Consider the following 25,473-nt stretch of genomic DNA (forward strand, 5'->3'; position numbering starts at 1 on the left):
TAGGAGCTCCAATTTAGGGGAGGAATTTTTAGGGGTCTCCTGACACTGGGGCGGCTTCCCCCACGATTGCGTCTCCCCCCCAATACGCCCTTGGTACAGCCCGGGGATTCCCCGCCGCGGCCCTCCCCTTGTCGTCACGGAGTCCCCTGGAGGCCCCGCCCCAGCCCACCCGAGCCTTCGAAGGAGCCGTTGCCCGCGCGGGACAGGCGGGAGGGAGCGGCCATGGCGGGGCCCTGCGGCCCCGGAGCGCCCGCCGCCCGCTGGAAAAGCCACATCGTGCGGCAGCTGCGGCAGCGGGACCGCACGCAGAAGGCCCTCTTCCTGGAGCTGGTGCCGGCCTGTGAGTGCGCCCGTGGGGCGTGGATGATGGCTGTGGAGGGGATGGAGCTGCGGGAAAGTGTGTCTGGTTTCTCCGGCGGTGACGCAAGTGCACCGATGCCTTCTGGTCTCCGAAGCCCGGGGCCTGCTGCGCTCCCATCGGTGACGCCCCGTCTCCGAACGGCCACGTCCCTGCCCTTTCCAGTCCGGGCGCTGCGGAGAGCGCAGTCCTGGACGCAGCTCCTCCTCGTGCCGCTCGCTGCTCTCCTCGCCCCTCTGGGCCCGGCTCCGCGCCATGAGCTGTGCTTCCCAGGCACCGGGCAGCCAGTGTTGATTTTGTAGGGTCTCTTGTGCTTCCCCCTGCCGGGCGGTCCCTCAGGTAGAGCCTGGTCAGTCCACTTGGTCCCCACAGCCCAGTGAAAGAAGGTGGGACTGTCCAGAGCAACTACTTTTTAGCTGATTGAGGAAAGGAGTGAAACTGAATCTCTAGGGAGGAAGCTCCGAGTCTCAGGCTTTGCCACTGGTAGGTGGTCCTGGCTCAGGTTTTTGGAGTGCCTCTGTGCCCAGCCAACCCAGGCCGCAGGGAGAACGGAGCCCCCAGGCTGCAGGAGGGAGCTAGCTGAGCCCTGGAATCAGATTGTCAGAGTTGTTTCTGGGAAGCTGGTCAGGAAGGGGTAGGTAGATCAAGAGAGATAAACAGGCGTGCATCTGTGTGTAGGGCTTCTGGTCACTTCTCTAGCTCCATCACTGGGCCTAACCTTGGCTGAAGCTTCACCAACCCTCCCCCTCCCCACCCTCCCCCCACAGGCTGCAAATGTGTGGGCCTGGGGAGACTCCAGAGGGCTGAAATCAGACACACTTGAAGTCCAGTCTTCTCTGTGGTCTTGGGCAGATCATATTCCTAAGCCTCAGATTTCTCACCCATAAGCTGGGCAAAACGGCATCTTTAGACTTGCTGGGGGCCAGTGCAGTGCCCAGAGGGCTGGGCTGGGGTTTGGAGGTGAGACTTGGAGAGGGAAAGTTCTGTGGAGCTAGGCCTGGGCTTGTCACCTCCACCTTATCCTGGAATTGGTGAAAAAAGAGGAAGTGGCCTCGGTGGGGGTGGAGGAGGTGTGTTTCAGGGTCTGTAGCAGAAACTACCAAACTTGAGGAGGTCTGCTGGATGGGTGTGGGGGGGAGTAGAGGGGGGAGGGGAGGAACCTTCCACCCACCAGGGGAAGTCAGGATTGTTTTTTCATCCAGAAGTTAGAGCCCCTGGAGGGGAAGTAAGTCCATAGGCAGGTGGAGCTGTGTGTTTCATCACTCTCTGCGGCCAGGCCCTGCCCTAGGGCTGGGGGTTCAACCCTGGCCCCTTCCTTTCTCAGGACCCTTCCCCAGTGGTGGTCATCTTTCTTTGTCCCTGGGAGAGCAGGGCTTCTCCTGGGAGGGTCTGGAGGCTAGTGCTGTGAGGATGCTGTGCCAAGGCTGAAGGTCCTGGTGGAGCTGTATAAACACCCCTTAAGCAAGGGGTAGAACCCAATCTGCCAGTAGCTCTCCCATTGGCACCCCTGGGCTCCTGCAGCCTTCCCAGCCAGAAAGGGAACCTTTATGCCTGGAGTCTGCTGGTAAGTGTCTTTGCCCCAGGTTCACCCTCTTGCACCCCTAGATAACCGTCTCCTAGAGAAGGCTGAACTGCTGGCCCGGTTCTCAGACAAGCTGCAGCCAGAGCCAAACGATGTCACTCCTGTTCCCTACCAGGGCCCTTGGTGAGTGTATGGGTGTTTGTGGTTGTGGTCACAATGGGCTGCCTGTGCCTAGACCCTGCCCCCACTGCCTATGCTGGGTTCATTCTCTCCCTGGCACCTCATTGGCCCCTGTCTGCTGCCCGGGGGAGGGGTATGTAAGCTCTTCAGCCTTCCCCCAGGCCAGCTGCTTTGAATGTTCTTCTTTCCTACCCATCTCAGTCCATCTCTGCATTTGTCCCATCTCCTTCCCTTCCCACCCCCACACTCATCTTTTCCCCTTTTCTGTCTCTATCTCTCTTGTCTTTTTTTTTTTTATAAATATATTTTATTGATTTTTACAGAGAGGAAGGGAGAGGGATAGAGAGTTAGAAACATCGATGAGAGAGAAACATTGATCAGCTGCCTCCTGCACACCCACTACTGGGGATGTGCCAGCAACCAAAGTATATGCTCTTGACCGGAATCGAACCCGGGACCCTTCAGTCCGCAGGCCGAGGCTCTATCCACTGAGCCAAACCGGTCAGGGCTCTCTTGTCTTTTTAAAAAATATGTTTTTATTGATTTCAGAGAGAGGAAGGAAGAGGGAGAGAGAGAAACATCAACGATGATAGAAAATCATTGATTGGCTGCCTCCTGCACGCCCCCTACTGGCGATTGAACCTGGAACCCGGCCTAACCAACTGAGCCTCCCCAGCCAGGACTGGATCCCTGTTCTTTACCCGATGCCTACAGAAAGGGTCTTGCTACCTATTCCACAGAGGGAGTGAAGATGAGAATCAAGAATGGGTTGGGGCTCAGAGTTGGGAGATGCTTCTTAAGAAGGGTCCTGACCATGGAAACCAAGGCTGGGGGGCTCCCAGAGCTGAGGAGTCATGGACAGCTTCAATTGCTGGAGGTGTGCTCTTTCCTCTACTGGCTTTCTGGCTTCCACCTTCCTAGGAAAAAGTTCCTGATTCTGTCTCAGGCTTTTCGTGCACGTCGCCTGGGTGAATGGAGGGACAATGAGCACCACTCTCCTGATTGGTTGGCAGGGAGGAGGAGTCGCGGTCTAACTCAGACCAAGTCCCATCACCAGACATTCTGAGGGTGAAATGGCAAGAGGAGAAGGAGGGACTTCGGCTGGTCTGTGGTGAGGTAGGCTGGGCAAGGGTCTGAGAAACAATGTAGTGGGGCCAGGATCTAGGATTTTGGGGGAAGGAAGATGCAGTCCAAGGGAGCCAGCAAAAGGGGGACAGTCCCCACGTCCGGTGCCTCGAGGCCAGACAGTCCGATGCTCTCTCGCTTGGCTCTGGCAGCCCAGGATGAAGTGGGCTCCAACAGCAGCTGGAGGAAGTCAGGTGAGAGTTCAGCCCTCTTGGTTCATAGGTTGACGTTCAACCACTGAGCCACGCTGGCCGGGTACTCTGCATTCTTTCAACACATATTTATTGACAATTGCTACATGCAAGGCACAGGAATGCAGTATAAACAAGACCCGGCCTTATGGAGGTTCAAGTCCACTGGAGGAGACTGATAGACCAGTAAACTCATGCCCAGTCAGCATGCCAAGTCACCTGCCTAACTAGTATGGGAATGGGGCTAGGAATCCAGTGAGAGCCTCTCCCCAGAGTCTTGTAGTTACAACTTGACATTGGAGAAGTGGTTCTCAAACATCTGAACCCGCTTCTGGGCTGTGAGCACCCCAAGGCCTGGAATGCTTTTTGTCTGCCTCCATTGTGTCCCTGGGGCTTGTCTCCACAGTCCATGCTAATGAATATCTGTAGACTGAGTGATGAATGAGGTAGATCATGCACCCCTCCATTAGTAGTCACAGGGCTGGAAACCGGGGGGCACCCTGACCCTTCCCAGCCCTCTGTTCTGAGCTAGTCACCAGGTCATGGATCCTGCCTCGGAATCTATCAACTTGTTCCCTATTCCATATCTGGCTTGGTCCAAATTAACCTCATTCCACCTGGATGACTCCTCTCTTGGCACCCCCATCCATTCTTCATACAGCTCTCAGAGTGATATATTTTAATAATAAAAATGACTTCCATTAGTGAAAAAGTAATATATAATATGTTTGTTTTGAACATTTCAAGAGAACCGAAATCCATAGAATACAAAAAAGAGCCTTTCACCACCTCTCCCCATTATCAGTTTGATATATATATATACATATATATATACACACACACACACACACACACACACACACACACACACACTAGAGGCCCGGTGCACGAAATTCATGCACTCAGAAGGGGGTCCCTCAGCTGAGCCTGTGCCCTCTCGTAGTCTGGGAGCTTTTGGGGAATGTCCGACTGCCGGCTTAAGCTGTCAGTTGGACATCCTTAGCACTGCTGTGGAGGCGGGAGAGGCTCCCGCCACCACTGCTGCACTTGCCAGCCATGAGTGTTACTTCTGGCTGAGCAGCGCTCCCCTTGTGGGTGCATACTGACCACCAGGGGTCAGCTTCTGCATTGAGCATCTGCCGCCTAGTGGTCAGTGCGTGTCATAGTGACCAGTTGTTCCACCGTTCAGTCTATTTGCATATTAGCCTTTTATTATATAGGATATTAGAGGCCCGGTGCATGAAAATTCATGCACTGGAGGGAGGGGTCCCTCAGCCTGGCCTGCCCCCTCTCACAGCCCGGGAGCCCTCAGGGGAGGGAGATAACCCGGCGATCAGGGGAAGGCGACGCCCCCATCACACCTCTGCTGCTGCCGCTGCTGGCAGCGCAAGCCTCGGCCGGCCCTGGGTGGCCGGGCAGCCAACATTCGAGGCTTGCCTGCACCTTGGGCCGGCCCTGTGTGGCTGGGGGGCTGAGGGGATTGGGGGACTCTGGAGGCAGGTGCGTGGAGTGGCCAGGCTGAGGGGACTGGGTGCCATCATCTTGTGGCTGTGGGTGCCGCCATCTCTGAGGGCGTGGCAGTCAATTAGCATATTCCCTCCTTATTGGCTGTGGGCGCCTCCATCTTTGTGAGGGTGTGGTGGTCAATTAGCATATTCCCTCTTTATTAGATAGGAGACACACACACACACACACACACATCCTGCCACTCTCTTATCTCTGAGTTCATAGCTCCCTGTGTATGGGATACCTCCCACACCTCTTGCCCTCAGCACTCCCTCTCCTTCATTTCCTTAGTCACACACCAGTCAGCTCCCATCGGATATACCAAGGGATGAGGAGGGGCTTTTTCTTTGTTTGTACTGTTTCACATTATCACAACAAACATGTATTATTACTAGTATTTTAACTTTTTATTTTGAAATAATTATAGACTCACAGGAAACTGCAGTGACAGTACAGAGAGGACCTGTGTACCCTTTACCCAGTTTCCCCCATTGGCTATCTTCTGTAACTATAGCACACACAATCAGGGAGTTGATATTGGTATGAACTGTATGTAATTCTTTGTGATTTTGTCACGTGTAGATTTGTGTGAACATTAAGATACGGCTCTATTTCATCATCAGAGATCTCTCTCTACCCTATTTTAGTCACAACTTATCCCTCTGCCCCAACCAGTCCTAACTCCTGTTAGCAACTAATCTGTTTTCCATCTCTATTATTTGAATTTTGAAAAGCATAACCCCCCCCCCCCCCCCACACACACACACAAAAACTGAGTACCAAGACATCAATGCAAGTAAATGACAGGTGAGGAAGTGGGAGTGGTGGTCAGATTGCTTAGTGGTGAAAGGAATTATAAATGTTATAAACTGGGCATGAAAGCAGGTCTCCCTGCCTGTGTGCTGGGCCCCTCCCCAGGCCCACGCAGAGAGGGAGTGATGTCAGTGCAGGTGGACAGCACCAACCTTGCTCCTCAATCCATCCCTCACCAGGCCCGCCCATGTGAGAACACAGGAACAGGTTACCAACAGAGCCCCAGCCTAGCTACTTCCTCAGGTTCCTCTTGCCACACGGGTGGCAACTGCTTTGTCTGGAGCCTGTCTCTCCCACTGATCCCTCAGCTCCGAAAGGTGGGAGTTGAACTTGATCTCTGTGGCTTCCCCAGCTCCTGGCTCTGTTGAAGGACTGTTCAGTGAGGCAGATAAGATAACCCTCACCCCCACACTTGGGCTGTGGGGCAGCTCCGGTATTTATGCTGGGCCTGGTGCTCTTATAGTCCATTCCTGTTCTTAGCCTGTGTGCCTCTGCTCAGGGCTCCTTCTTACTCTGGGGGATCTGTTCAGTAGGCCAGGGGGACAGAACCCACAACCCTTAAACCCATCCTGTAGACCAGCCCTTTACTTGGAGCATAATGTTAGGTGGCCTGGGTTCCAATATCAGCTCTGCCATTTAGCTGTGTGACTTTGGGCAAGACACTTAACTTCTCTGTGTCAATGTCCTCTGTAAAACGTGGAGAATGGCATCACCTACCTCATAGTGATGTTATGGGGATTAAGAGTTAATATGTGTAGAATGCTCAGAACAAGGCATGGAACACATAAGTGCTATATTTAAAAAATTTGCCATTATTTGAAAAATGATTTCTCATAATAATTCCGTATTACGCTATAAGGCAAGCACTATCATTCCCATTTTATAGGTGAGATAACAGAAGGTTGGGGTTAAATGACTACCCCAGGGTCACCGAGAAAATAAATGGCCATGCCAAGACACACGCAGGGATTAGACTTCAGAGCCCAAGTCCCTTCCATCGCTCCACGAAACAGCAGCGCATTCCATGCCAGATCCCAAGTCTACCTGCGCCCCAGCTTGCTTTTCAGTAAGGGAGCGGGTGGGTGGAGGAGCAGACCCTGGCTGACGCTCTACAAAGAGGCCTTTACCCGCCCCCAGATGGCCTACCAGGTGGTGGAAAAGACCGCAGCCCTGGGCGCCCTGGAGACCGAGCTGGAGGAGCGGCAGAGCAGGTGAGGCGCCGGCGGGCGAGCGCAGGGGAACCGCGCCCACCTCTGGGGGGGGCTCCGAGCCCGGGAGGGGGGACGGGTGACCCCGTGTGTCTCCAGCAGGGCCCGACAGCTTTCCCCTCGTCCCCAAACGCCCGGAGCCGCGGGACTCTGAGCGGGGAAGGCTGGGTGGGAGACTTGCCTTAGCTGCTTGGCTGGCGCGTGGCCGCGGGCAAGTCTGCCCCAGCTGAGACCCGTTCCCCCCGGGCACTGACGCTGGCTCGCCCCCTGCTCCAGGCTGGCGGCCCTGGAGGCTCAGGTGGCGCAGCTGCAGGAGGAGCGGGCCCAGCAAGTGAGGCAGGTGGACGTGCGGCGGGCGCGCAACGTGGCGCAGCGGGCGGCCTACGAGGCGCTGCGCCTGCAAGCCCGGCTCCAGGAGGCGGCACTGCGCAGGCTCGAGGAGGAGGCGCGCGACCTGCTGGAGCGGTTGGTGCAGCGCAAGGCGCGCGCGGCCGCCGAGCGCAACCTGCGCAATGAGCGCCGCGAGAGGTCAGAGGGCTGGGTCCCGTCCCCCGTTAGGGAACCCCTTGCCCCTTCCCCAGGAAAGAGGGCCCACGCACTCTGGGGAAGGGGGCAGCGTCCGGCGCCTGTGTACCAGGAAGTTTTTATACCCCCAGGGCCAAGCAGGCGCTGGTGTCCCAGGAGCTGAAGAAGGCTGCCAAGCGGACAGTGAGCATTAGCGAGTAAGAGCCTCAGATGCTGGCTCTGCCCCGTGTGATCTGGAGTGCCCTGCTCTTGTGCCACTGCCTCCATTGATACCTCACCTGCCTGCGGCTACCCATATACATGTGTACAGCCATGGTGGGGAGGGGGCACATAGACTGAGGCCGCAGGACCCGTGCAGACACGTGTGGTCGTAGAAGCCAGCGCGCGGCCCTGTCACGTGTGCGCCCACCCTGACCCCGTATCACGGGGTCTGCACATCTTCACCATGTGGGGCTCTGGGACAGGGAGGGGCTGGCCTGGTCCCTTGGCCTTTCTGAGCTCCATCTGCTCTCCCAGGAACCCAGACACCTTAGGCAATGGGATCAGGGAGAAGGCTGAGATGACTCTCACGCTGCCTGCTGAACCCGAGTTTCTAGAGAAGGAAGCTGGTGAGAAGTGGGAGAAGCCCTTCAGGTGAGGACTGGCCCAGAACGCTGAGCTGAGCCCCACCCCGGATCTTCCAGTAGGACCTTGAGCCTACTCTTGGATTGGGAGGGGGCCTTGGAGAGACACTGGGGTACATACAGCTCAGACCTCCTAGGACAGGTCTGACCTCCAGTGCCACCTCAGGGACCCCAACCCTGTCCTCACTCCTTTCTTTCCTCCCCAGGACCAGACCTCTGGGGGTGGGGTGTCAGGCTGGTGAAAGGGTGTCACCAGGAGGGAACCTGTGGGCAAGGCCCGGGGCTCAGCTGTTGAAGGCATGTGTGTGCATACACAGGGATATGAGAGCACACGAGTGTGCAAGCCTGGGTGAGCATACTTGAATGCGTGTGAGACTCTGAGCACGTGAGCTCCACAGTGGGACCTGATTGGGGTTTCAGCCCTCGGGCCCCTCCCCTCAGTTTCCTCATTTGTCTGGATTTGCCTGGCATTGAGGCCGCCCTTCCCTGCCCCATTCCCCAGGCTGAAGGCTCTCCTGCAGCTCCTCCTTGCAGGTCACTGGTGCCCAGGCCTCAGGGCAGTGAAGGAACGTTGGGGAGGGGCATGCGATCCTGGTCCCCAAAGCCCTTGGCAGCCCTGGGGAGCCAAGTCATCCCAGGACACACTCTCTCCTTTAGCATCTTTGAGGCCTCAGCACATCTAGGTCCTCACATCGCCCTGCCCTCAGCTTTATGCTATTCCAGCCCAGAGACACCTTCACCCCCCCTCCCCCCCATAGGCCCCGCTTAGCCTCCCAGGAACTTTGGTTGGGGAACACTTGGGTGCTGAGGCAGTTCTTACCATCATGGTGAAAACTTTGGGAGACGTCATTGCCAACTCCCTGTCTGCCTCCATCTTCATGGGACTGCTCTGGGTCACGCCACTCTCCTGATCTTCGAGGAGCCAAGTTCTCATTGTGGGCTCCAGAAGCTATGAGCCCCAGGGCCCCTGGCGAAGTAGGGTCCAATAACTGCTGGTCGAGTAAGGGACACCCCCCCGGCCAGTCCCTTAGCACGTCTCTCTCGATTCTGCCCCAGGTCTGCCTCCGCCACCTCCCTGACGCTGTCCCGCTGTGTGGATGTGGTAAAGGGGCTCCTGCAGTAAGTGTGCGTGTGCACCGACGTGCGTGTGAAGGGATAGGGCCTCTTGGAGCCTTGTATGCAGCTTTTCAGACTTGGTCTGCGTGTGTACCTCAGTCTGTCCATCTGTGTTGCCCAGCAATCTGTGTGAGTCTCTGCTGAGCCCCGCAGGCAGAGCTGGGTGCATGGCCTCATCTTCAGCCCCTGCTCAGCTACCCTCCAGGCTCTGTCCCTCATTGGATTTCCTCACAGGGGACCAAGAGTTCCAGCCTGAGACTGCACAGGAGCTACCACTCAGTTGGGAAACCGAGGTTCAGAAATCTCAGGGACTCGTTAAGGGTCACAGAACCAAGGAGTGACAAGACCAGGGCTGAAACCCCAGCCCCAAGGTTTCTCTGCATCCATCCACTCTGCCCTGTCTCTGCATTTCTCTGTGCCCCTGCCATCTCCACACTGACCCCTGGGGTCAGAGGCCAGGTTGGGGACAGTGCTCCCTATGCCTCCTGGCCACGTTCTGTTGCCTTCTGTGTCTGCTTCCTGTTGTTACTGCCTCAGAGGAACTTACTGAATGCCCTCCTGACCCTCCTCTCCCCCCAGTTTCAAGAAGAGGAGAGGACACTCAATTGGGGGAGCGTTTGAGCAGCAATATCACAGCATCCCTGTGTGCGTGGCTGCCCGACTTCCTACCTGGGCTCAGGATGTGCTGGTGAGGAGGAGCTGGGCCACATGCGTAAGGTGCTGATATGGGGAGTGTGGGCCCCAGGAGTGGTCCAGGGAGGCCAGGGAAGCAGGGCTGGGCTCTTCAGCAGGAGCAGTTTTTCTGCCACAGCTTGTGGTGGGAGCCCCTCAGCCATTTATAATAGGGGCATGGGCTGGAGAGGGAGAGAGGAGGCTGGGAGCCCAAGAGGCCAGTCAGGAAGTATGGGGTATCAGCCAGGGGAGGCTGTTGCAGGGATCTAGGCAGAGATGATGAGACCCTACTGTGTGCAGCAGTGCATGTGAGAGAGCCTGTGAGCATGCACAAAGAGGCCTGTGTGGCAAGGATCAGGGGCACCAATCTTTCCTTTTTTCCTACAGGATGCCCACCTTTCTGAGGTCAATGCAGTTCGTTTCGCTCCCAATGGCAGCCTCCTGGCCACTGGAGGGGCCGACCACCTCATTCACCTCTGGAATGTTGTGGGAGGTGAGGGTCTCTCCCCTGCAGGCCAACCCTATGCTTTCTCTCCAGACCACACCCTCAGCTTGTTTCTTGGACCTCTTTATGTTTCCTCATGTGGAATATTCTTATGGGCAGTGGCCAGATGATTCCTTGGCAAGAGTATTGAGCTTGCTTTTCTGAAGAAAGATGGAGTCTTCCAGCTTCTGGGGTCCAGGCCTGCAGGATGAGGAGGGCTGAGCTCACATGGTCCCTGTTAGGAGATGAGGGGTTCTCTAGGCCACTTCTTTTATTTCTTATTGATTTCAGAGAGGAAGGGGGTGGGGAGAGAGGGGGGGTGGGGTGGGGTGGGGAGAAACATCAATGAATAGAGAGAATCATTGATCGGCCGCCTCCTGTATACCCCACACTGAGGACTGAGCCTGCAACCTGGGCATGTGCCCTGGCCAGGAATCTAACTGTGACCTCCTGGTTCAGAGATTGATGCTCAACCATTGAGACACACCACTGGGTACTAGGCCACTTCTGTTATCATTGGAACGCTCAGAACTCAGTAAGAAACCAATGTTAGCTACCTACCTTGGGCTGTGTGTGAGGTGGGGGAGGGGAAGAGGTGGGGGGGCGGTGGGTATTGGGAAGTTACAGCCAGCTCCTGGGGGCTTCCTTGAGGAGTCAGATCTCTAGCTGGCCTGGCCCTTGGCTTGCTGTGTGACCTAGGGACAGTCCCTTTTCTCTAGTCCTCTTTAGTGCAGTGAAATGACCAGCTATCCTCTGGCGCCCCCTGCTGGCAGATTGGGAAGGTGCAGCCCAGGCCCCCAGAACAGACCCAATTCTGTCCCTAAATTGGGAAAGATTGATTTTCTCATTCTCCATCTCAGCTCCTTGTTTTCGTGAGGTTAGTGACCTCATTGCACTGTATCTTCCCCTGGTTCCCCCAGGTCGCCTGGAGGCCAACCAAACTCTTGAAGGAGCTGGTAGCAGCATCACCAGTGTGGACTTTGACCCCTCGGTGAGAGGCCTTTGCCCTAGTAGCATGGGATGTTTCCTTCCCGCCAGCTTTACCCTAGGCAGCTGGGGGCTCTTGGACTTAGAAGTACATGGGTATCCTAGAACTGGGCCCTCAAATCCTCCTCCTTGGGCCAGAGGCTCCTCTGCCTGCCTGGGGGACCTGGGTTGTGAGACGCCTCAAGGCGGCCCTGTCCCAGCTCTCTGGCCGGAGGGATGTTGCCTCTGGCCAGGCCCAGGTCTGTGACCTCTCCTACTCTCCTCTCTCCAGGGCTCCCAGGTATTGGCAGCTACTTACAGTCAGGCTGCTCAGCTCTGGAAGGTGGGAGAGGCACAGTCCAAGGTGAGGTCTGACTGGGGAGGCCGCCTGGGGGTCAGGGTCATGCCTTGGGCCTAGAGGGGGGTGTTATGGAGTCTTGGCCATGCCCTTGATCCATATTTGGGATGGGGGAGGGGTAGGAGACACTAACTGGACACACAGACAAGGTGACGGCTGCTAAATTCAAGCTAACGAGGCACCAGGCGGTGACTGGGAGCCGAGACCGGACAGTGAAGGAGTGGGACCTCGGCCGTGCCTACTGTGAGGCCCAGCCCCCCAACCCCCTGCCCACACCCTCCTCACCCCCCAGGCTGGTCAGTGAGGGACCCTGACCTGCTCTGGGAGTGTTTCCAAGATGCACAGGCATTTGGTGTGACACCTCCCGAGGCCCCTCCCCCATCCCCCATTGGTGCTGTCAGTTTCTTGGTGACCCTGGGTTTTGCGCTGGGAAGCAGGGGGCCCGGGTTCTAGTTTGGGGAGGCTCCAGGGCTTCAACTTCTCATATGTCTGTGGCTGGCTCCTGACGACTTCTCTGAGGCTGGGGCTCTGCTCCTTGTTCCCTAGGCTCGAGGACCATCGATGTCTTTTCCTACTGCAACGACGTGGTGTGTGGGGACCATATCATCATTAGTGGCCACAATGACCAGAAGATCCGGTTCTGGGACAGCAGGTGACAGGCTGTGCCTGGCGGAGGCGCAGCGGCAGGGCTCCCATGTTCTCTTTCCTTTCTTTGGCCGTGGAGCCCTGGTGCTGGGCTTGGCCCCGGGAGGGCTTAGCTGCTGGACCTCTGCCACTCAGGGGTTCTCCTTCCAACCACAGGACTGCCTGGGCCTTGGCAGCCAAGACCTAGAAACCCCTTTTCCTATAGTCACCACTTTTTAATCAAAAGCAACAAAAGTTTTAGTTGTATTTTAAACCTAAGAGCCCAACACTGGGCTCGAATGGTAATAAAAGCCAGTGCCAGGCCTGCCCCAGGCTGCTCCTTACTGGTCTGCAGTGATTGCCCTTACTGGTCTGTAGTTGGACACCCTTGCTGTCTTTCATGTGTGTTTCCTCTGGCCTTTTAAAAAAATAAATTGATTTCAGAGAGGAAGGGAGAGGGAAAGAGAGAAACATCAATGATGAGAGGGAATCATTGATTGGCTGCCTCCTGCACGCCCCACACTGGGCATGTGCCCTGACCGGGAACTGAACCGTGACCTCTTGGTTCACAGGTTGACACTCAACCACTGAGCCATGCCAGCTGGGCCCCTCTGACCTTATTTTGGTGACCCACGGGCTTCAGGGGCTCTCCGGGTCCCGTTGGAGGGGGCTGGCTGCCGTGGGAGATCAGTCACTGTCAGCCTTGGCCCCAGTGCTCTGAGACCTGGTGCCTCTGGACCAGGAGTGGCCCTGTCAGGGTGGGCTGCTCCTCATCCCCATCTCTGTCCTTGCTCCTTAGGGGGCCCCGCTGCACACAGGTCATCCCTGTGCAGGGCCGGGTCACCTCCCTGAGCCTCAGCCACGATCAGCTGCATCTGCTCAGCTGTTCCCGTGACAACACACTCAAGGTCATCGACCTGCGATTCAGCAATATCCGCCAGGTGTTCAGGTACCTGCCTCATGGCCTCGGCCTGTGGCTTTGGCTGGGGCAGTTGGGCCTCTTGTCCCCTATGAAAGGCTCCCCAGGGCCTGTCAACGGGGGCCCTCCCGGACCAGGGCCTGCTGAGGTACCCCATCCCTTGACGGCCACCTCCATTCTGACCCAACTGTCTGTCCTCAGAGCTGATGGCTTCAAGTGCGGTTCTGACTGGACCAAAGCCGTGTTCAGGTGTGTATGTGAGAGCACATGCCTATGCCCAAGTGTGCCCACCCGACTGTGTCTGTGTGTCAGTGTGCGTGGGTCCTCACCTCTGACCTCCTCTCTCTTGCTGTGCCGTGGCCACTGCAGCCCAGACAGAAGCTTTGCACTGGCCGGTTCCTGGGACGGAGCCCTGTATATCTGGGACGTAGACACTGGGAAACTGGAGAGTAGCCTGCGGGGACCCCACTGGTGAGCATGGCCACCACACCCACCTGCCCACGCTAGCCTCAGGACCCCTGCTGCCCCGGCTCCAGTCCCACCGAGCCCAGTTCAGGTTCTGACATGCTTGGGCCCTGGAGTCCCCAGCCCTTGTGTCCCTATCTTCCATCTCCCAGAGCCCTTTACTGTTCACAAGGTACCTTTTCACATGCACTTGGGTCCATCGTCACCGTAGTCCCGTGAGCCTTTTATAGGGAAGGAAATGGGCTCGGTAATGAGGGGCAGCGCAGGCTGCAGGTCCACCCGGCACCCCCCTGAAGCCTGGCCCTCCCTCTCCTCAGCGCTGCTGTCAACGCCGTGGCCTGGTGCTGCTCTGGGAACCACGTGGTGAGCGTGGACCAGGCCAGGAAGGTTGTGCTCTGGCACTAGTGCCATGGCTTCCCCCGCCGGGGCTGGAGCTCTCATCTCAAGCCTGAAGCCAGAGAACAGCTTCCCCTCTCCACTGAGCTCCAGGGCCAGTGGCCAGTGAGGTGTGGGCGGGGTGCGGGCAGGGTGGGGTGGTCTCAGGGCATTTTGTAGGGAGGAAGGCCTGGCAGGACCTGGCCTGTTTGTTTAAAAACAAAGTGTGGGTTGGGGGGGGGGGGGCGGCGGTATTACAGTACATTTTGTTTATCTCTGTGTCTTCACTTTCTCCGCCAAAAGTGGAAAAAAATTACATCTGAACTGGTGTCAGCTTGCCTCTTTGCAGCATTCAGGGAACAGAGAGGCCTTTGGGCCGGCGGCTCCAGGAAATGCAGGCTTGGCCCCCTTTCCTCCTCGGGCACAGGACTGGGCAGAGCTGGCCCGGCCTCTGTGCTACTCAAGTCTGAGAGGAGACGGCATGAAGGAAGGCCAGAGGCAGCAAAGGGCAGTGGTTCTTGGAGCCGTGGGAACTTCACCCTTGGTCCATGCTGGTCCCGAGGCCGAGCCAACACCTTGGGCCTTCCTTGGGGTACTCAGAGTAGACTGAGGCTGAGGAGGGGCCGTGGGAGTCCGAGGAGGGAGTAGGGGAGGCAGCCCAGAAGGGCCCTGGTAGAAAGGGTCCTAACGAATTGGAGAGGGATGCCAAGTACTCGGGACACAGGCCTGCCTTTAGACCAGGCAAGTTCTTGCTCCAGAGGCAGAGCCCGAGGGGGTGGGGAATGGTCTCTGTGTGTCTGGGAGGGTAGCAGTGGATTGGGCTTGCGCCTGGGTCGTCGCTTACATCGGCATCTGACTTAATCTTTACAATATGCCGCTGAAGTGCAAGGTAGACCCAACAGGGTAGAGCCTGGGGACCCCCTTTCCTTCATCCTCCTGGGGCATGGCGGAGGGGCCAGCAGGACGGCCATTGTCCGGAGTGATGAGGGCTGACCTGCGGGGATCTGCTCAGCTGAGTCAAAGGCTTCACTCTAGAACCTAAGCCTCCTCCTTTATCATCTTACAGAGTTTCCCTTGGGGATCTCTGCCTGTCCCAGGGTTTTGGAAACCATTTCCAGAATGGACAGCAGAGAGCTAAGAGCCTGGACTCCAGCCAGACTGTCTGGGTGGGAATCTCAGCTCCACTGTTGAGCAGCTGAATGATTTTGAGCAAGTTACTTAGCGTCTGTGCCTTAGTTTCCTTCTCTGTAAAATGGGACGATAGTATACACCTCAAGGATTGTTGTAAGGCCCCAGTGTGCTGGTACTAGTATTTGTAGAGCTCCTGGCATATGTCAAAGACTGTGTGTTGGTTAAATACCCAAATCTGCTGACTCCCAGATCACTCACTGCTCCTGGCCGCCCAGCTGTCCCCTGAACTCTAGGTGAGATACCCAGCTGCCTCCTGGGCCTCGTCTCCCCCCACGTAAGCTCCTCTTCCCCTCACACTGCATATCCTCTGGCACCGAGGCCTGGGGCCACCGTGTCTCTTTCCTCTCCAACCCTGCTGCCACTGCAGGCCACCTTCTAGACCTGCTGTTACCCCACCAGCCCCCTCCTTGCCATGGTGACGTTCTAAGGTGTCATGGCCACATGTTCAACCATTTGGAGTTCCCCTGCTGCCTGCAGAGAGACTCTCGGCCTGAATTTCAAAGCCCTTGAATCTACCCTGCTGGCCTCAGCTGCATCTTCATTTCCTTGCTACTCTGAATGTGTCTTACATGTGGTTTTCTCTCTATTCAGACTTCTCTTCCCTCCAGTCCCCAATTCAAATTTGCCTCACTTGCCAGGCTGGCCAGGGGCCCGCCTCCGGTTTGTGCTCCAGTCTGTGTTTGCCTCCCTTGATCTTTAGCAGAGAACTCTTGGAAGAGACCAGGATGGGAAGTATTCCCTGGGGTCAGACCTGGCACAGAGAAAGCCTCAGGAAATGTTTAAGTGGCTAAATTCTACTCATGGACTGCAAATCCAACAGTTGAAGACACTTGGAGTCCAGCATTCTTCGAATCTAAAATTCCCAGAGGCCCAGCCCGCATGCCCTGGCTCCAGGTGGCCAGCAGGAGTCACCAGCTGCCTAGTGTCTGCTGAGGCCATGCTGCCTCCTGGGATTCATGGCCAGAAAGACCAGTGCTTCCAGGAGCCACCATTGCCCAGTGCTTAAGTGTCAGGCCCTGTGCTCTGCACTTTCCCTGCGGTATCATTTTTTAAAACTATTATTTTTTAAATCCTCACTCAAGGACATTTTTCCATTGATTTTAGAGAGAGTGGAAGAGAGAGGGAAAGACAGAGAAAATATCGGTGTGTGAGAAAAACATTGATTGGTTGCCTCCTGCATGCGCCCCAACCAGGGCCTGGGCCAGGGAGGAGCCTGCAACCCAGATACATGCCCCTGACCGGAATTGAACCCGGGACCCTTCAGTCCATAGGCTCTATCCACGGAGCAAACCGGCTAGGGCATCCTGTGGTATCTTATTTGTTCCTCCCAACCACCTTGTGATGTAGGTATTTTACAGATAAGAAAATCGAGGCTCAGAGAGGTTACGTGATGTGAGGTCACACAGCTAGCACAGCTGGATTGTGACTATTATACTAAAAACACACACCAAAAACCCAGAGAATTTGGGCTCCAGTTAGGCAGAGCTGCACGGCATCCCCCCACCCATGTCGCAGTGGTGTACCCCCTGCCAGGGGGTGATTCCTCCCTGCATCTTCTTTTCCATTCTGGGCCCTGGGCCTGAGCTTGGAGGGTTAGTGTCTTTTGAAGTAAGGGACATGCAGGGCCACAGGAGTGAGGTAAACAGGAGGTTATCAGCTATACTGTTTGGGGCAAGTCCCTCACAGGATGGCAGCGAAGACTGCTTAGATAACAGAACAGGCGCTCAGGAAATGATCTGACTCGACCCCTGGGACAGCAACCCCTCCGCTCCCCTTAAGCCTCCTCTCCATGGGCCAAACTGACAGCACACCCTTGGGGTACAGTGGCCTCACCTGAGGGAGCACACACACCTTCACTTACTTGGAAGGAATGCTTCCTGGAGGAGCCAGAGACGTTCTGGGGATGAGGTGGGCCTGGAGGAAGCGGCTGGCAAAGGCCGAGTGGGGCAAACGCTCCCAGGGGATGCGGCTGGGAAGGCTGCACCTGGTCTTTGCAGCCCTTGCTCGGTGGAGGTGGGGGTAGAGCCCTGGTGCTGAACACTGATCCAGGCTTTCAGTAGTTGGTCCTCAGGTTTTCAGTACTGAGTACTGTCCAGGTAGTACTCAGATGTTCAGGCTGCTTCCCAGGGAGGGGGCAGGGCCTTGTGCAGGGTAAGAACTCAGGCCTGTCCCGCTTTTCTGGAAACTGGACTCAGGTTCTGCAGAGGGGCTGGCCTGGTCTCCTGGGAGGCCTCGGGCAAATCCGTGTCTTCCAGGGCATGGAGTGTCCTAGCTGAGTCCTCCCGCCCCACGACTGTGGGCCTCACCACAGGTGACCTCACCGAACAGCTCCCCACTGGGCTGTCCTGCTGGTGTGAGTGCCGCGTCCTCTGCCTGCCCGGCCCAATCTCAGACCTCATGAGCCTGAGACCCGAGAGGCAGAGACCCTAGTTTGGGGCTCCTACTGCCCCCTGGTCAGGAACCTGTCTTGGGAGACACTTGGCTCCAGTCTGCCATTTCTGAGTCTCCCCCTGGGAAACTGGAGCAGCCAGTTTGCTGACAGGACAAATAGCAGTTGGATGATGTTCTCTGGAGGAATCCTGGCGGCCCCAGGCACGGACCCACCTGAGACTCAGACCACATCAGTGCAAGGCTGTTTTCTTTCTCAGGATGAACATCCACTAGTCAAAATTATTATCAGCTTATCTGTACATCATCTTACTTGATCCTCCTGGATCTAAAGGCGTTTGTATTACCTTTTCATCCTCACTCTATAGGTGAGGAAAGCAAGCCTCAGCAAGGTGACGGGAGGAGCCTAAGTTCACAGCTCAGCGGGCGGCTCAGGGACTTGAATACAGGACGTTTGACTCATCTTCCTTGCCCCTCACAGGAGCAAGTGGGTGATAAGAACGAAAAGAATGCTTAGGAGGTTAGCACACAGTGTGGAGGGGATGTAGGTTCCCTTCTGTTCTGTTTCAGGATCAGATTCCAGGAAAACATTCCGCAGAAGTACATTTGTTCTTTGGCCAGTGGGACCAGGAAAAGGGTCCAGGAACAAGACGCTCTTTGGCATCCACAGGGTTCTTGGCAGGTCAAGCAGTAACAGAGCAAACACAGGGAGAGTCTAGGAAGAGACATACTGGTTGTGTCAAGTTGTAGGACTTTGGGACACATGATAATTCTCCCCCTTAACTAACATTTCTGTAACGTGGTTCTATTTTTGTCATGAAAAACAACTTCATAATGAGCAAAATAAATGCAAAGAGTCCAAGCAGCCAGATTCTGTCATAAGGCCACTCCGAGAGGTCTAGGCAGTTACTGGCCCCACAAGGAAAGCTGCAGCTGGGCTCCTTGGGCAGCCAGTGGAGCCTGGGATGCGATCCCAACCTGGAAACTGAGGGGTTGCTTTGTCTCAGGGGACAGTGCAGTGGCTTGGATTTACCCATTTCTGGCCATCCGGAGAAGTCTCTGTGTGAGAGTCTGTTCTCAAATACTGCAGCCTTTTGGTGCGATATTCTCACTCTGCGTCTACAAAGAAAACTTATCTAGAACAGAGAGTTGGATAAAGTCCTTGGAAATCACCTGTTTTCACGCCTTTTATAGCTGGGGATGCAGCAGCTTGGAGGGAAAGGGCATCCACCGGATAACGCCCTCTCACTTGCGTCTGTGTCCGGCTTGTGGACGTGGGCTGTGGTGGAGGGTCAGAGAAGAAAGGGATCCAGGTGATGTGCTGTGACTCCAACCTGACTGCATTACAGTTAGTTCCTGTGATGCAGGAGGCCAAAATGTAGCTCTGACATTAGGGTGGGGCAATTAGCTTAACTCTGTTCCTGAGTCACAGACTGATCCTCCGATGCCAACAGCAGTCTCAAAGGTGAGCAGCTTTTCATGAGCAGGTGAAGGCAGAAGATGGAAATGGCATTTAATGTGCACAACCCTTCTCATATTTACGGTAAAGCACTTTCACACACACCTCCCCTTGGGCCTTATGGCAACCTTGTGTTATCATGAGGTGGAGGAGGAGCAAGGACTCTGAAGGAGAGGACGCTGAATGTGGAAGAGGTTAATGAGGAACGTTTGTGGTGACCACCGTGCTGCTCACTTTATGTGTCGTCCTTGGGTCCATAGTATTCCTCTCAGATGTCTGATGAGTATGCTGAGGCTCAGTTCCCACAGCGGTCAAAGAGGAGCCAGAAATTCACTCAGACCTTCTGACTCCAAAGTCCATGTTGTCACCTCCAATGCTGTTGTTGGATGTCAATGGATGCAATCATTTTGGAAGCCAATTTGGCAAAGTCTACAAAAATTAGGTCTGGCCAGTGTGGTTAGAGCGTCAGCCCATGAACTGAAGGGTCATTGGTTCGATTCCAGTCAACCGGTTGGGGCTTGTGCGTGAGGCAACCAATCGATGGGCTCTCTCACACTGATGATTCTCTCCTCTCCCACTCTCTCTAAAATCAATGCTCTCTTTAAAAATCAATGGAAAAAAATATCCTCCAGTGAGAAGTAAAAACAAAAACATCTAAAAAAATTAAAAAACACAATACCTTTTTGACTCTCAAGTTACATATTTAGAAATTTACCCAATATTTTTACTGGAACAAATTTTAAAGAATTATGTACAAAGATGTTAATTTTAACTTTCTAATAGCAAATGGATGGATACAACCTAAACACTCATCACTATAGGAATATTTAAATTATGACTAGACAGCCCTGGGCAGTGTGGCTTAGTTGGTTTGGCGTTGTCCCATGCACCGGGCGGTTGCTGGTTCCATTCCTGGTCAAGGGCACATGCCTGGGTTGCAGGCTCAATTCCCTGTAGGGGGCGTGCAGGAGGCAGCCGATCTATGTTGCACTCTCACATTCATGTTTCTCTCAAAAAATCAATAAAGTACTCTTAAAAAAAGTTATGCTCAGGTAATGGATTATAATGTAGCCTTCAAAAAGAATGAGGTAAACCTAAATGTATTATATAATCCCACATATATAAAAAGGCAATGTGTATAGAGAGGTATGAGTTTTATGGCCAGAAAATATCTGGGAGAATACATATCACGTGTGCAGCTCTGGAAAGAGAGCTGTAGGCCTCTTCCCAAACATGCCGAGTCCTGACCCTCAATGTGGCCAGCTGGGAGCCAGAGGGACTCAGCCTTTAACCAGGAATCCATCGATCCCTGCTTGATTCATTACTCCTTAGGGTGGAGGTTGAGGACAGGGCAGAGGAGTCCAGAATTCCCACTTCCTAGAAGCCCGCAGTTACATCCTCTGAGGGGACTTCAGTGCTTTCTTGTTCTGCAGCTGCAGAATCAGCTCCATGCTCCGCTCCCTTAGCACACTGTCCTCCCCTCCCTCCCAGCACATGTCACACTGTCCTCCCCTCCCTCCCAGCACATGTCACACTGTCCTCCCCTCCCTCCCAGCACATGTCACACTGTCCTCCCCTCCCTCCCAGCACATGTCACACTGTCCTCCCCTCCCTCCCTGCACATGTCACACTGTCCTCCCCTCCCTCCCTGCACATGTCACACTGTCCTCCCCTCCCTCCCTGCACATGTCACACAGTACCGTCATGTGTGTACCTGTCCCCCACTCCCTGAGAAGGACCTTGAAAGCAAGATCACAACTTATTTGTTACTGTCTCTAGTATCCAGAATGTTATACCTCGCAGGTGGGTGGCATCAGGAACTGCTTGTCCCACGGATGGGTTAACAGATACCTCTATCTGTCACATGGTTAAAGAAGGGCCTAGGAGTGTGTCTTTAAAAGTAAACTTAGAAAACTTACTTCCATTTTTTTATTATTCAACATTTTATACATAATAAATACAAACTTTTTACAGCCACTTTACGTAAAGAAAGCACATCTGCACAGAGGCACTCCCTCTGAGCCGGCCCTGTGCACGGTGATGCTGGGTTACATGTCCTGGAGGGAGGAGTTCTTCTTAAAAAGGAGGCTTATTTTTACAACTTTGATTTTTTAAAATAAAATTAGCAGCTCTTCCAGAAAATATTTAAAATATAACAAAATTTCAAATAACCCTCTGAGAATGTGGAAAACCCAGATTCAAGGACAATTTGGCTAACTAGAGAGAGAATATAAGACTGGGTGGCAAGAACTGCCTTATTTAAGCACTTTGAAGATTTTTAAAGTGCTTTGAAGATATTTAACATGTAGGCAAAAATCTTAAAAAACCCACCCTTTTAATTTATTTTTTAAACTTAAGAATAAGTTTGATAACACAAAAAGACCTCAAATAGATCAACAGATTAAGAAATGCAAAAACAATAACAACAAAAAAACACAAAAAAAGAAACAAACCCCAAATCATGGAGAAAATTCAACAGTTGGTATTGTCTCTGAAATGATCAAATGGCAGACTGAAAATTTCTTCAGCTATGACCTTAAAAATTCCCATGGGGACATTTGGCGAGCATTTCAAGTTCCTAGAGTCTTAGGAGTTTTCAAAGCATAATACAACTTTTAGATTAAATTTTGCAAATTTGATTTCTTAAAAAAAAAAAAAAAAAGCAACTGGCAAATATCCCTTCGTCCCTAGGTAACACACCCTACCTTCCATAGGAAGTGGAGAGCCGGCAGAGGGCTCTGGGACACCTGCTCTGTGGGCTTGCCGGCCCGTGGAGGAATTCCCCGTGGCTCTCCTCGTGATGCGGAGAACTTGTCTTTTCCTTGTCCATTTGCACTTGTGCAGGGTGTGCAGTCCTTTAGTCCTTTTTCATGGAAAGCTGGTTTCCTCCATGAGCCACAGGTTCTTCCTCCCAAGGAAATGTCAGTGGGACCTGGGAAGCGGCATTTTCTGTCAGGGTGACCGCTGGGCTGGGCCGGTCACAACCTGGCTGGCTGGGCCAGTACACTGACTTGGGAATAAAACGATGCCAGCGGCTCTCCAGTAGAGAAGCTCAACAAGGCAAGTGTGTGTCCCCAATTTACCTAGACATTCAGTTTCTAAGGATACTGGTCAGAAGAGTACGTGCTGCAAAAATTAAGATGAAAAAATACCCAAATGCAAAAAGAACATTAAATCGGCTCATTTCAGATCTGGAAGCTCCATTTCTGCCTTAGCCGCAGCCTCCTTTCTACTACCCTATGTGATGGACAAGATTTGGCTGCTAGTTCAGCCCCTCCATATTAGCTCCACTAATACTAAATGAATGGCATAAATATTAATACAAAAGACACTGTTATTGTTTAAATCCATTAGTTGTGGTAGAGATGTGCATTAATGCAATTGGCGCTAGACTCAGGGCAGTCCAGTCCACTTGTTTCTCAGTCTGGGGACTAACTGCAGGGAGGAGCCAGCCTCCCTGGAATCCCTCCTGCTTCCTTATGTAGCCAACATGATCTGATTAAACTTTAACCAGACGAGCGAAAGCCACTTGAAGATGAGAATCTTTGCCACATCCTGTGGCCACAGTAATATACTGTACGAGTGCACACGATCAGCATCTCTGTGACTGTGCCTGAACGAGGCCTGGTCTTGAGTCTCATATAAAAATGGACACTGTTAGGCACGAGGGCTGTCCCTCTCTGTTTGGAGGGCCCGCTAGGATTTGTGCTATGGTAGGAGAGATGACATAGAAAATGACCAAAAAAAAAGGCACAAAATATTCAACATGTGGGAGGAGTCCACCAGGCCACCCAGTCACATATAATCTTCCTGGTTTTTGCTCTGTTCAAGAGTCATCATCATCATGCAAAGGTGCCTAAAAAACAAGACTGGCCAAACTCCAAGCCTGACCTTGATTGTAGCAGTAATAGCCGGGCAAACCCATCATCACACCAGTGTGATTTCCACATCCTCCATCTTCTCTGCTGGCCTTCGGTGGTTCTGCGTAGGCGGAGGGGGAGCTGCCCGGACCTGAGCAGGAAACAATTACACAAACTGTCCATCAGCTTCTGGATTCAGTGCCTGAATGAAGCATCCAAACCCCAACCAGTCATTTATCCAAGGACATGGGCCCCCAGAGGGGTCTCAGAAATGTTCTGAACTTATTCTTTCAACCTAATTTTCACTCTTTCCCACTGAGGAGGAGTTATTCTGGATTACATGTGAAACCCGTGGATCAGGGTCTTGCCTAGCTGAAAGCCTCATGGGCACAAGAGTGACTGAGGCCCGAAAAGGCTCGTCCACAGCACAGGCTGGAGCTGGAAGTAACAGCAGTGCCTGGAGAACTGAAAACCTTGGAGCATGTCCTTAGCAGGAGAGTTGCAAGAGAGAATACTGAAGAAGTAGCTGAGGTTAAGTCATGAAATCTGAGCTTTACTCTGTAGGCAAAGAGGAGTCCTTGGTGGACTTTAAACAGCATTATCAGAGTGTGGAAAGATGAGTTTGGTAACAGTTTGGAGAAAAGAGTGGAGGAGGGCAAAGGTATAATGTAGTCATCTGAATGAGAGTTGCTCTTAGCCTGAACTGCGCCAGCAGTGGGGAGTAGAGAAGTGGAAAGACTGACAGCTGTCTCCGAGGGAAACATGGCACGATTTGGTGATGACTATTTGTGGGAGACCAGAGTACTTTTGGTACAGACACTCTGAGATGTCCACAAGTCTGAAGCTCAGGAAAGAGATCGGATTGGCAATTATAAATCGGGGAGTTGTCAGTAAATAAACAGTTGTCAAAGCTGTGGCAGTAGATGACATTACCCAAGGAGAGTGAGTTTAATGACTTCCAGAGGATTCATGGACAGAATCCTAAGAAGCATCAGCAGAGATCAATGAAAAGGAAGGGCCAGAGAGGTAGAAAGCAAATCAGGAAAGGGTGGTGCAACACATCAGCCCACTTCTCTCTAGTCTGTATCTGCCGGCCCCTCCAGCCTCCTAATGGCTCCCCATGTCCATTCTGCCACCTTCCTCATTCCCTACTTAGCTGCCATAGGAGTGTTTTAAAAATGTAAAACCGGTCATATTACTGTCCTGCTTACAACCTTACAATTGGCTGCCTAGCACATTTAGGATCAAGAACCAAGTCCTTTACAAGACACTCAACAGAGCCAAAGAAAGCGAGTGGTTCAAGGAATACTGCCAAATGCTGACAAGGGGGTCCAGGAAAATAAAACTGCAAAGTATGTAGTGGACTAGCATGTGAAAGTCATGACCTGGGAAGAGCTGCTTCACAGTGAGGTGGGGGGTGGTGATGGCAGGCAGAGAGTGAGGAGTAAACAGAGGTGGTTATTTAAGAGTAGATTCTTTTGAACACAGAAGCTCTCAAACCTCAAAGGGCATGAAGTATATCTTATTTCATCTCAGTGTCCCTCAAAGTTGCAAATATAGGCCTGGAAGATAGGTTCTCAATAAATGCTTGCTGGAAAAAAAGTACTTCTATGTCACAATTAGACCATGTTGATGCTCACAGACCTTGTTACAATTTAAATACACTTACACAGCCATCATCCTGAATCTCACCATGGCTCAGAAAAAAGTGCCAATGTAGACTGGACCTTCTAAGATGTGTTGATTTAAAAAATATATATTTTTATTGATTTCAGAGAGAAAGGGAGAGGGAGAGAGAGATAGAAACATCAATGATGAGAGAGATCATTGATCGTTTGCCTCCTGCACCCCCCACACTGGGGATAAAGTCCGCAACCCAGGCATGTGCCCTGATTGGGAATCGAACCGTGACCCCTTGGTTCATAGGTCAACACTCAACCACTGAACCACACCAGCCGGGCAATGTGTTGATTTTTATACTCTTCCCTTTCAAGAACTTTTTACCTTCCCAAACCCTTCTTACCTTCATATGGGGGAATTAGTAACAAAACAAGGACCATGGGGAAACACTAATTTCTAATGTTCAATTTGGAAGAACTATGCACTCTATAGCCCTCCCCGATAAGAGACTTACAGGTCGCAGCTTGCCATATGAGGTCTCAGGAGTTTGCCTTGGTGCCTGTGAGAAGCCCGGTGATTCGGCATGGACGCTATTTTCTAAGGGAAGGAACCAAAGAAGCTCATTTTATTTTTTCTTATTGATTTCAGAGAGGAAGGGAGAGGGAAAGTGAGATAGAAACATCAATAATGAGAGAGTATCATTGATTGGCTACCTCCTGCACACCCCCTACTGGGGATCCAGCCCCAAAACTGGGCATGTGCCCTTGACTGGAATCGAACCCGGGACCCTTCGGTCCGCAGGCCAACGCTCCATCCACTGAGCCAACCCGGCTAGGGCTATTTGTGGTTTTGAGCAATGAGAATGCTAATACAGATCTGTTTGCCGTTCAGGTGAACAAGTGAATTTCTGAATGAAAACCCATTT

The 25,473-nt window shown here is 53.3% G+C and overlaps 2 protein-coding genes across 6 annotated transcripts in view; one reads left to right on the forward strand and one right to left on the reverse strand.

The window, feature by feature from the left end:
* Positions 1 to 25,458, forward strand: ATG16L2 (autophagy related 16 like 2). 5 transcript variants are annotated; one of them, XR_013814433.1, is made up of 18 exons: positions 1 to 340; positions 1,964 to 2,063; positions 3,074 to 3,176; positions 6,833 to 6,906; positions 7,180 to 7,431; positions 7,560 to 7,625; positions 7,945 to 8,061; positions 9,108 to 9,170; positions 9,747 to 9,855; positions 10,227 to 10,332; positions 11,244 to 11,314; positions 11,582 to 11,653; positions 11,770 to 11,890; positions 12,194 to 12,299; positions 13,071 to 13,439; positions 13,560 to 13,661; positions 13,973 to 14,161; positions 25,440 to 25,458. XR_013814433.1 is itself a non-coding variant. In XM_079789211.1 (18 exons), the coding sequence occupies exons 1-18, from the start codon at positions 223 to 225 to the stop codon at positions 14,058 to 14,060; spliced, it is 1,866 nt and encodes a 621-aa protein (XP_079645337.1). In that variant the 5' UTR covers positions 1 to 222; the 3' UTR covers positions 14,061 to 14,163. The 5 variants fall into 5 exon arrangements, 4 of the variants coding, with proteins under 4 accessions (XP_079645337.1, XP_079645335.1, XP_079645336.1 ...); XM_079789211.1 differs by lacking the exon at positions 25,440 to 25,458 and having other exon boundaries at positions 13,071 to 13,220; positions 13,392 to 13,439; positions 13,973 to 14,163; XM_079789209.1 differs by lacking the exon at positions 25,440 to 25,458 and having other exon boundaries at positions 13,973 to 14,163.
* FCHSD2 (FCH and double SH3 domains 2) overlaps positions 20,984 to 25,473 on the reverse strand; it is a 187,898-nt gene continuing 183,408 nt past the window's right edge. The window contains exons 19-20 of the mRNA XM_079789208.1: positions 25,063 to 25,145; positions 20,984 to 23,079 (exon numbers count right to left, since the gene is read on the reverse strand). Coding sequence (XP_079645334.1) covers positions 22,996 to 23,079; positions 25,063 to 25,145 — 167 coding nt within the window. The 3' untranslated portion in view covers positions 20,984 to 22,995. The remainder of the gene's footprint in view (positions 23,080 to 25,062; positions 25,146 to 25,473) is intronic.

Source organism: Cnephaeus nilssonii, assembly GCF_951640355.1.
Source record: "Cnephaeus nilssonii genome assembly, chromosome: 13".
In the NCBI taxonomy this organism is placed as follows: Eukaryota; Metazoa; Chordata; class Mammalia; order Chiroptera; family Vespertilionidae; genus Cnephaeus; species Cnephaeus nilssonii.

What these genes read in the sequence shown, in the direction of transcription:
- ATG16L2 (XM_079789209.1), top strand. Translation starts at nt 223, where the DNA reads ATGGCGGGGCCCTGCGGCCCCGGAGCGCCCGCCGCCCGCTGGAAAAGC. An exon ending in TTCGGCTGGTCTGTGGTGAG is followed by an intron (nt 3,177 to 6,832) that starts GTAGGCTGGGCA and finishes ACCCGCCCCCAG; the next exon opens with ATGGCCTACCAGGTGGTGGA. An exon ending in ATCCGGTTCTGGGACAGCAG is followed by an intron (nt 12,300 to 13,070) that starts GTGACAGGCTGT and finishes CTTGCTCCTTAG; the next exon opens with GGGGCCCCGCTGCACACAGG.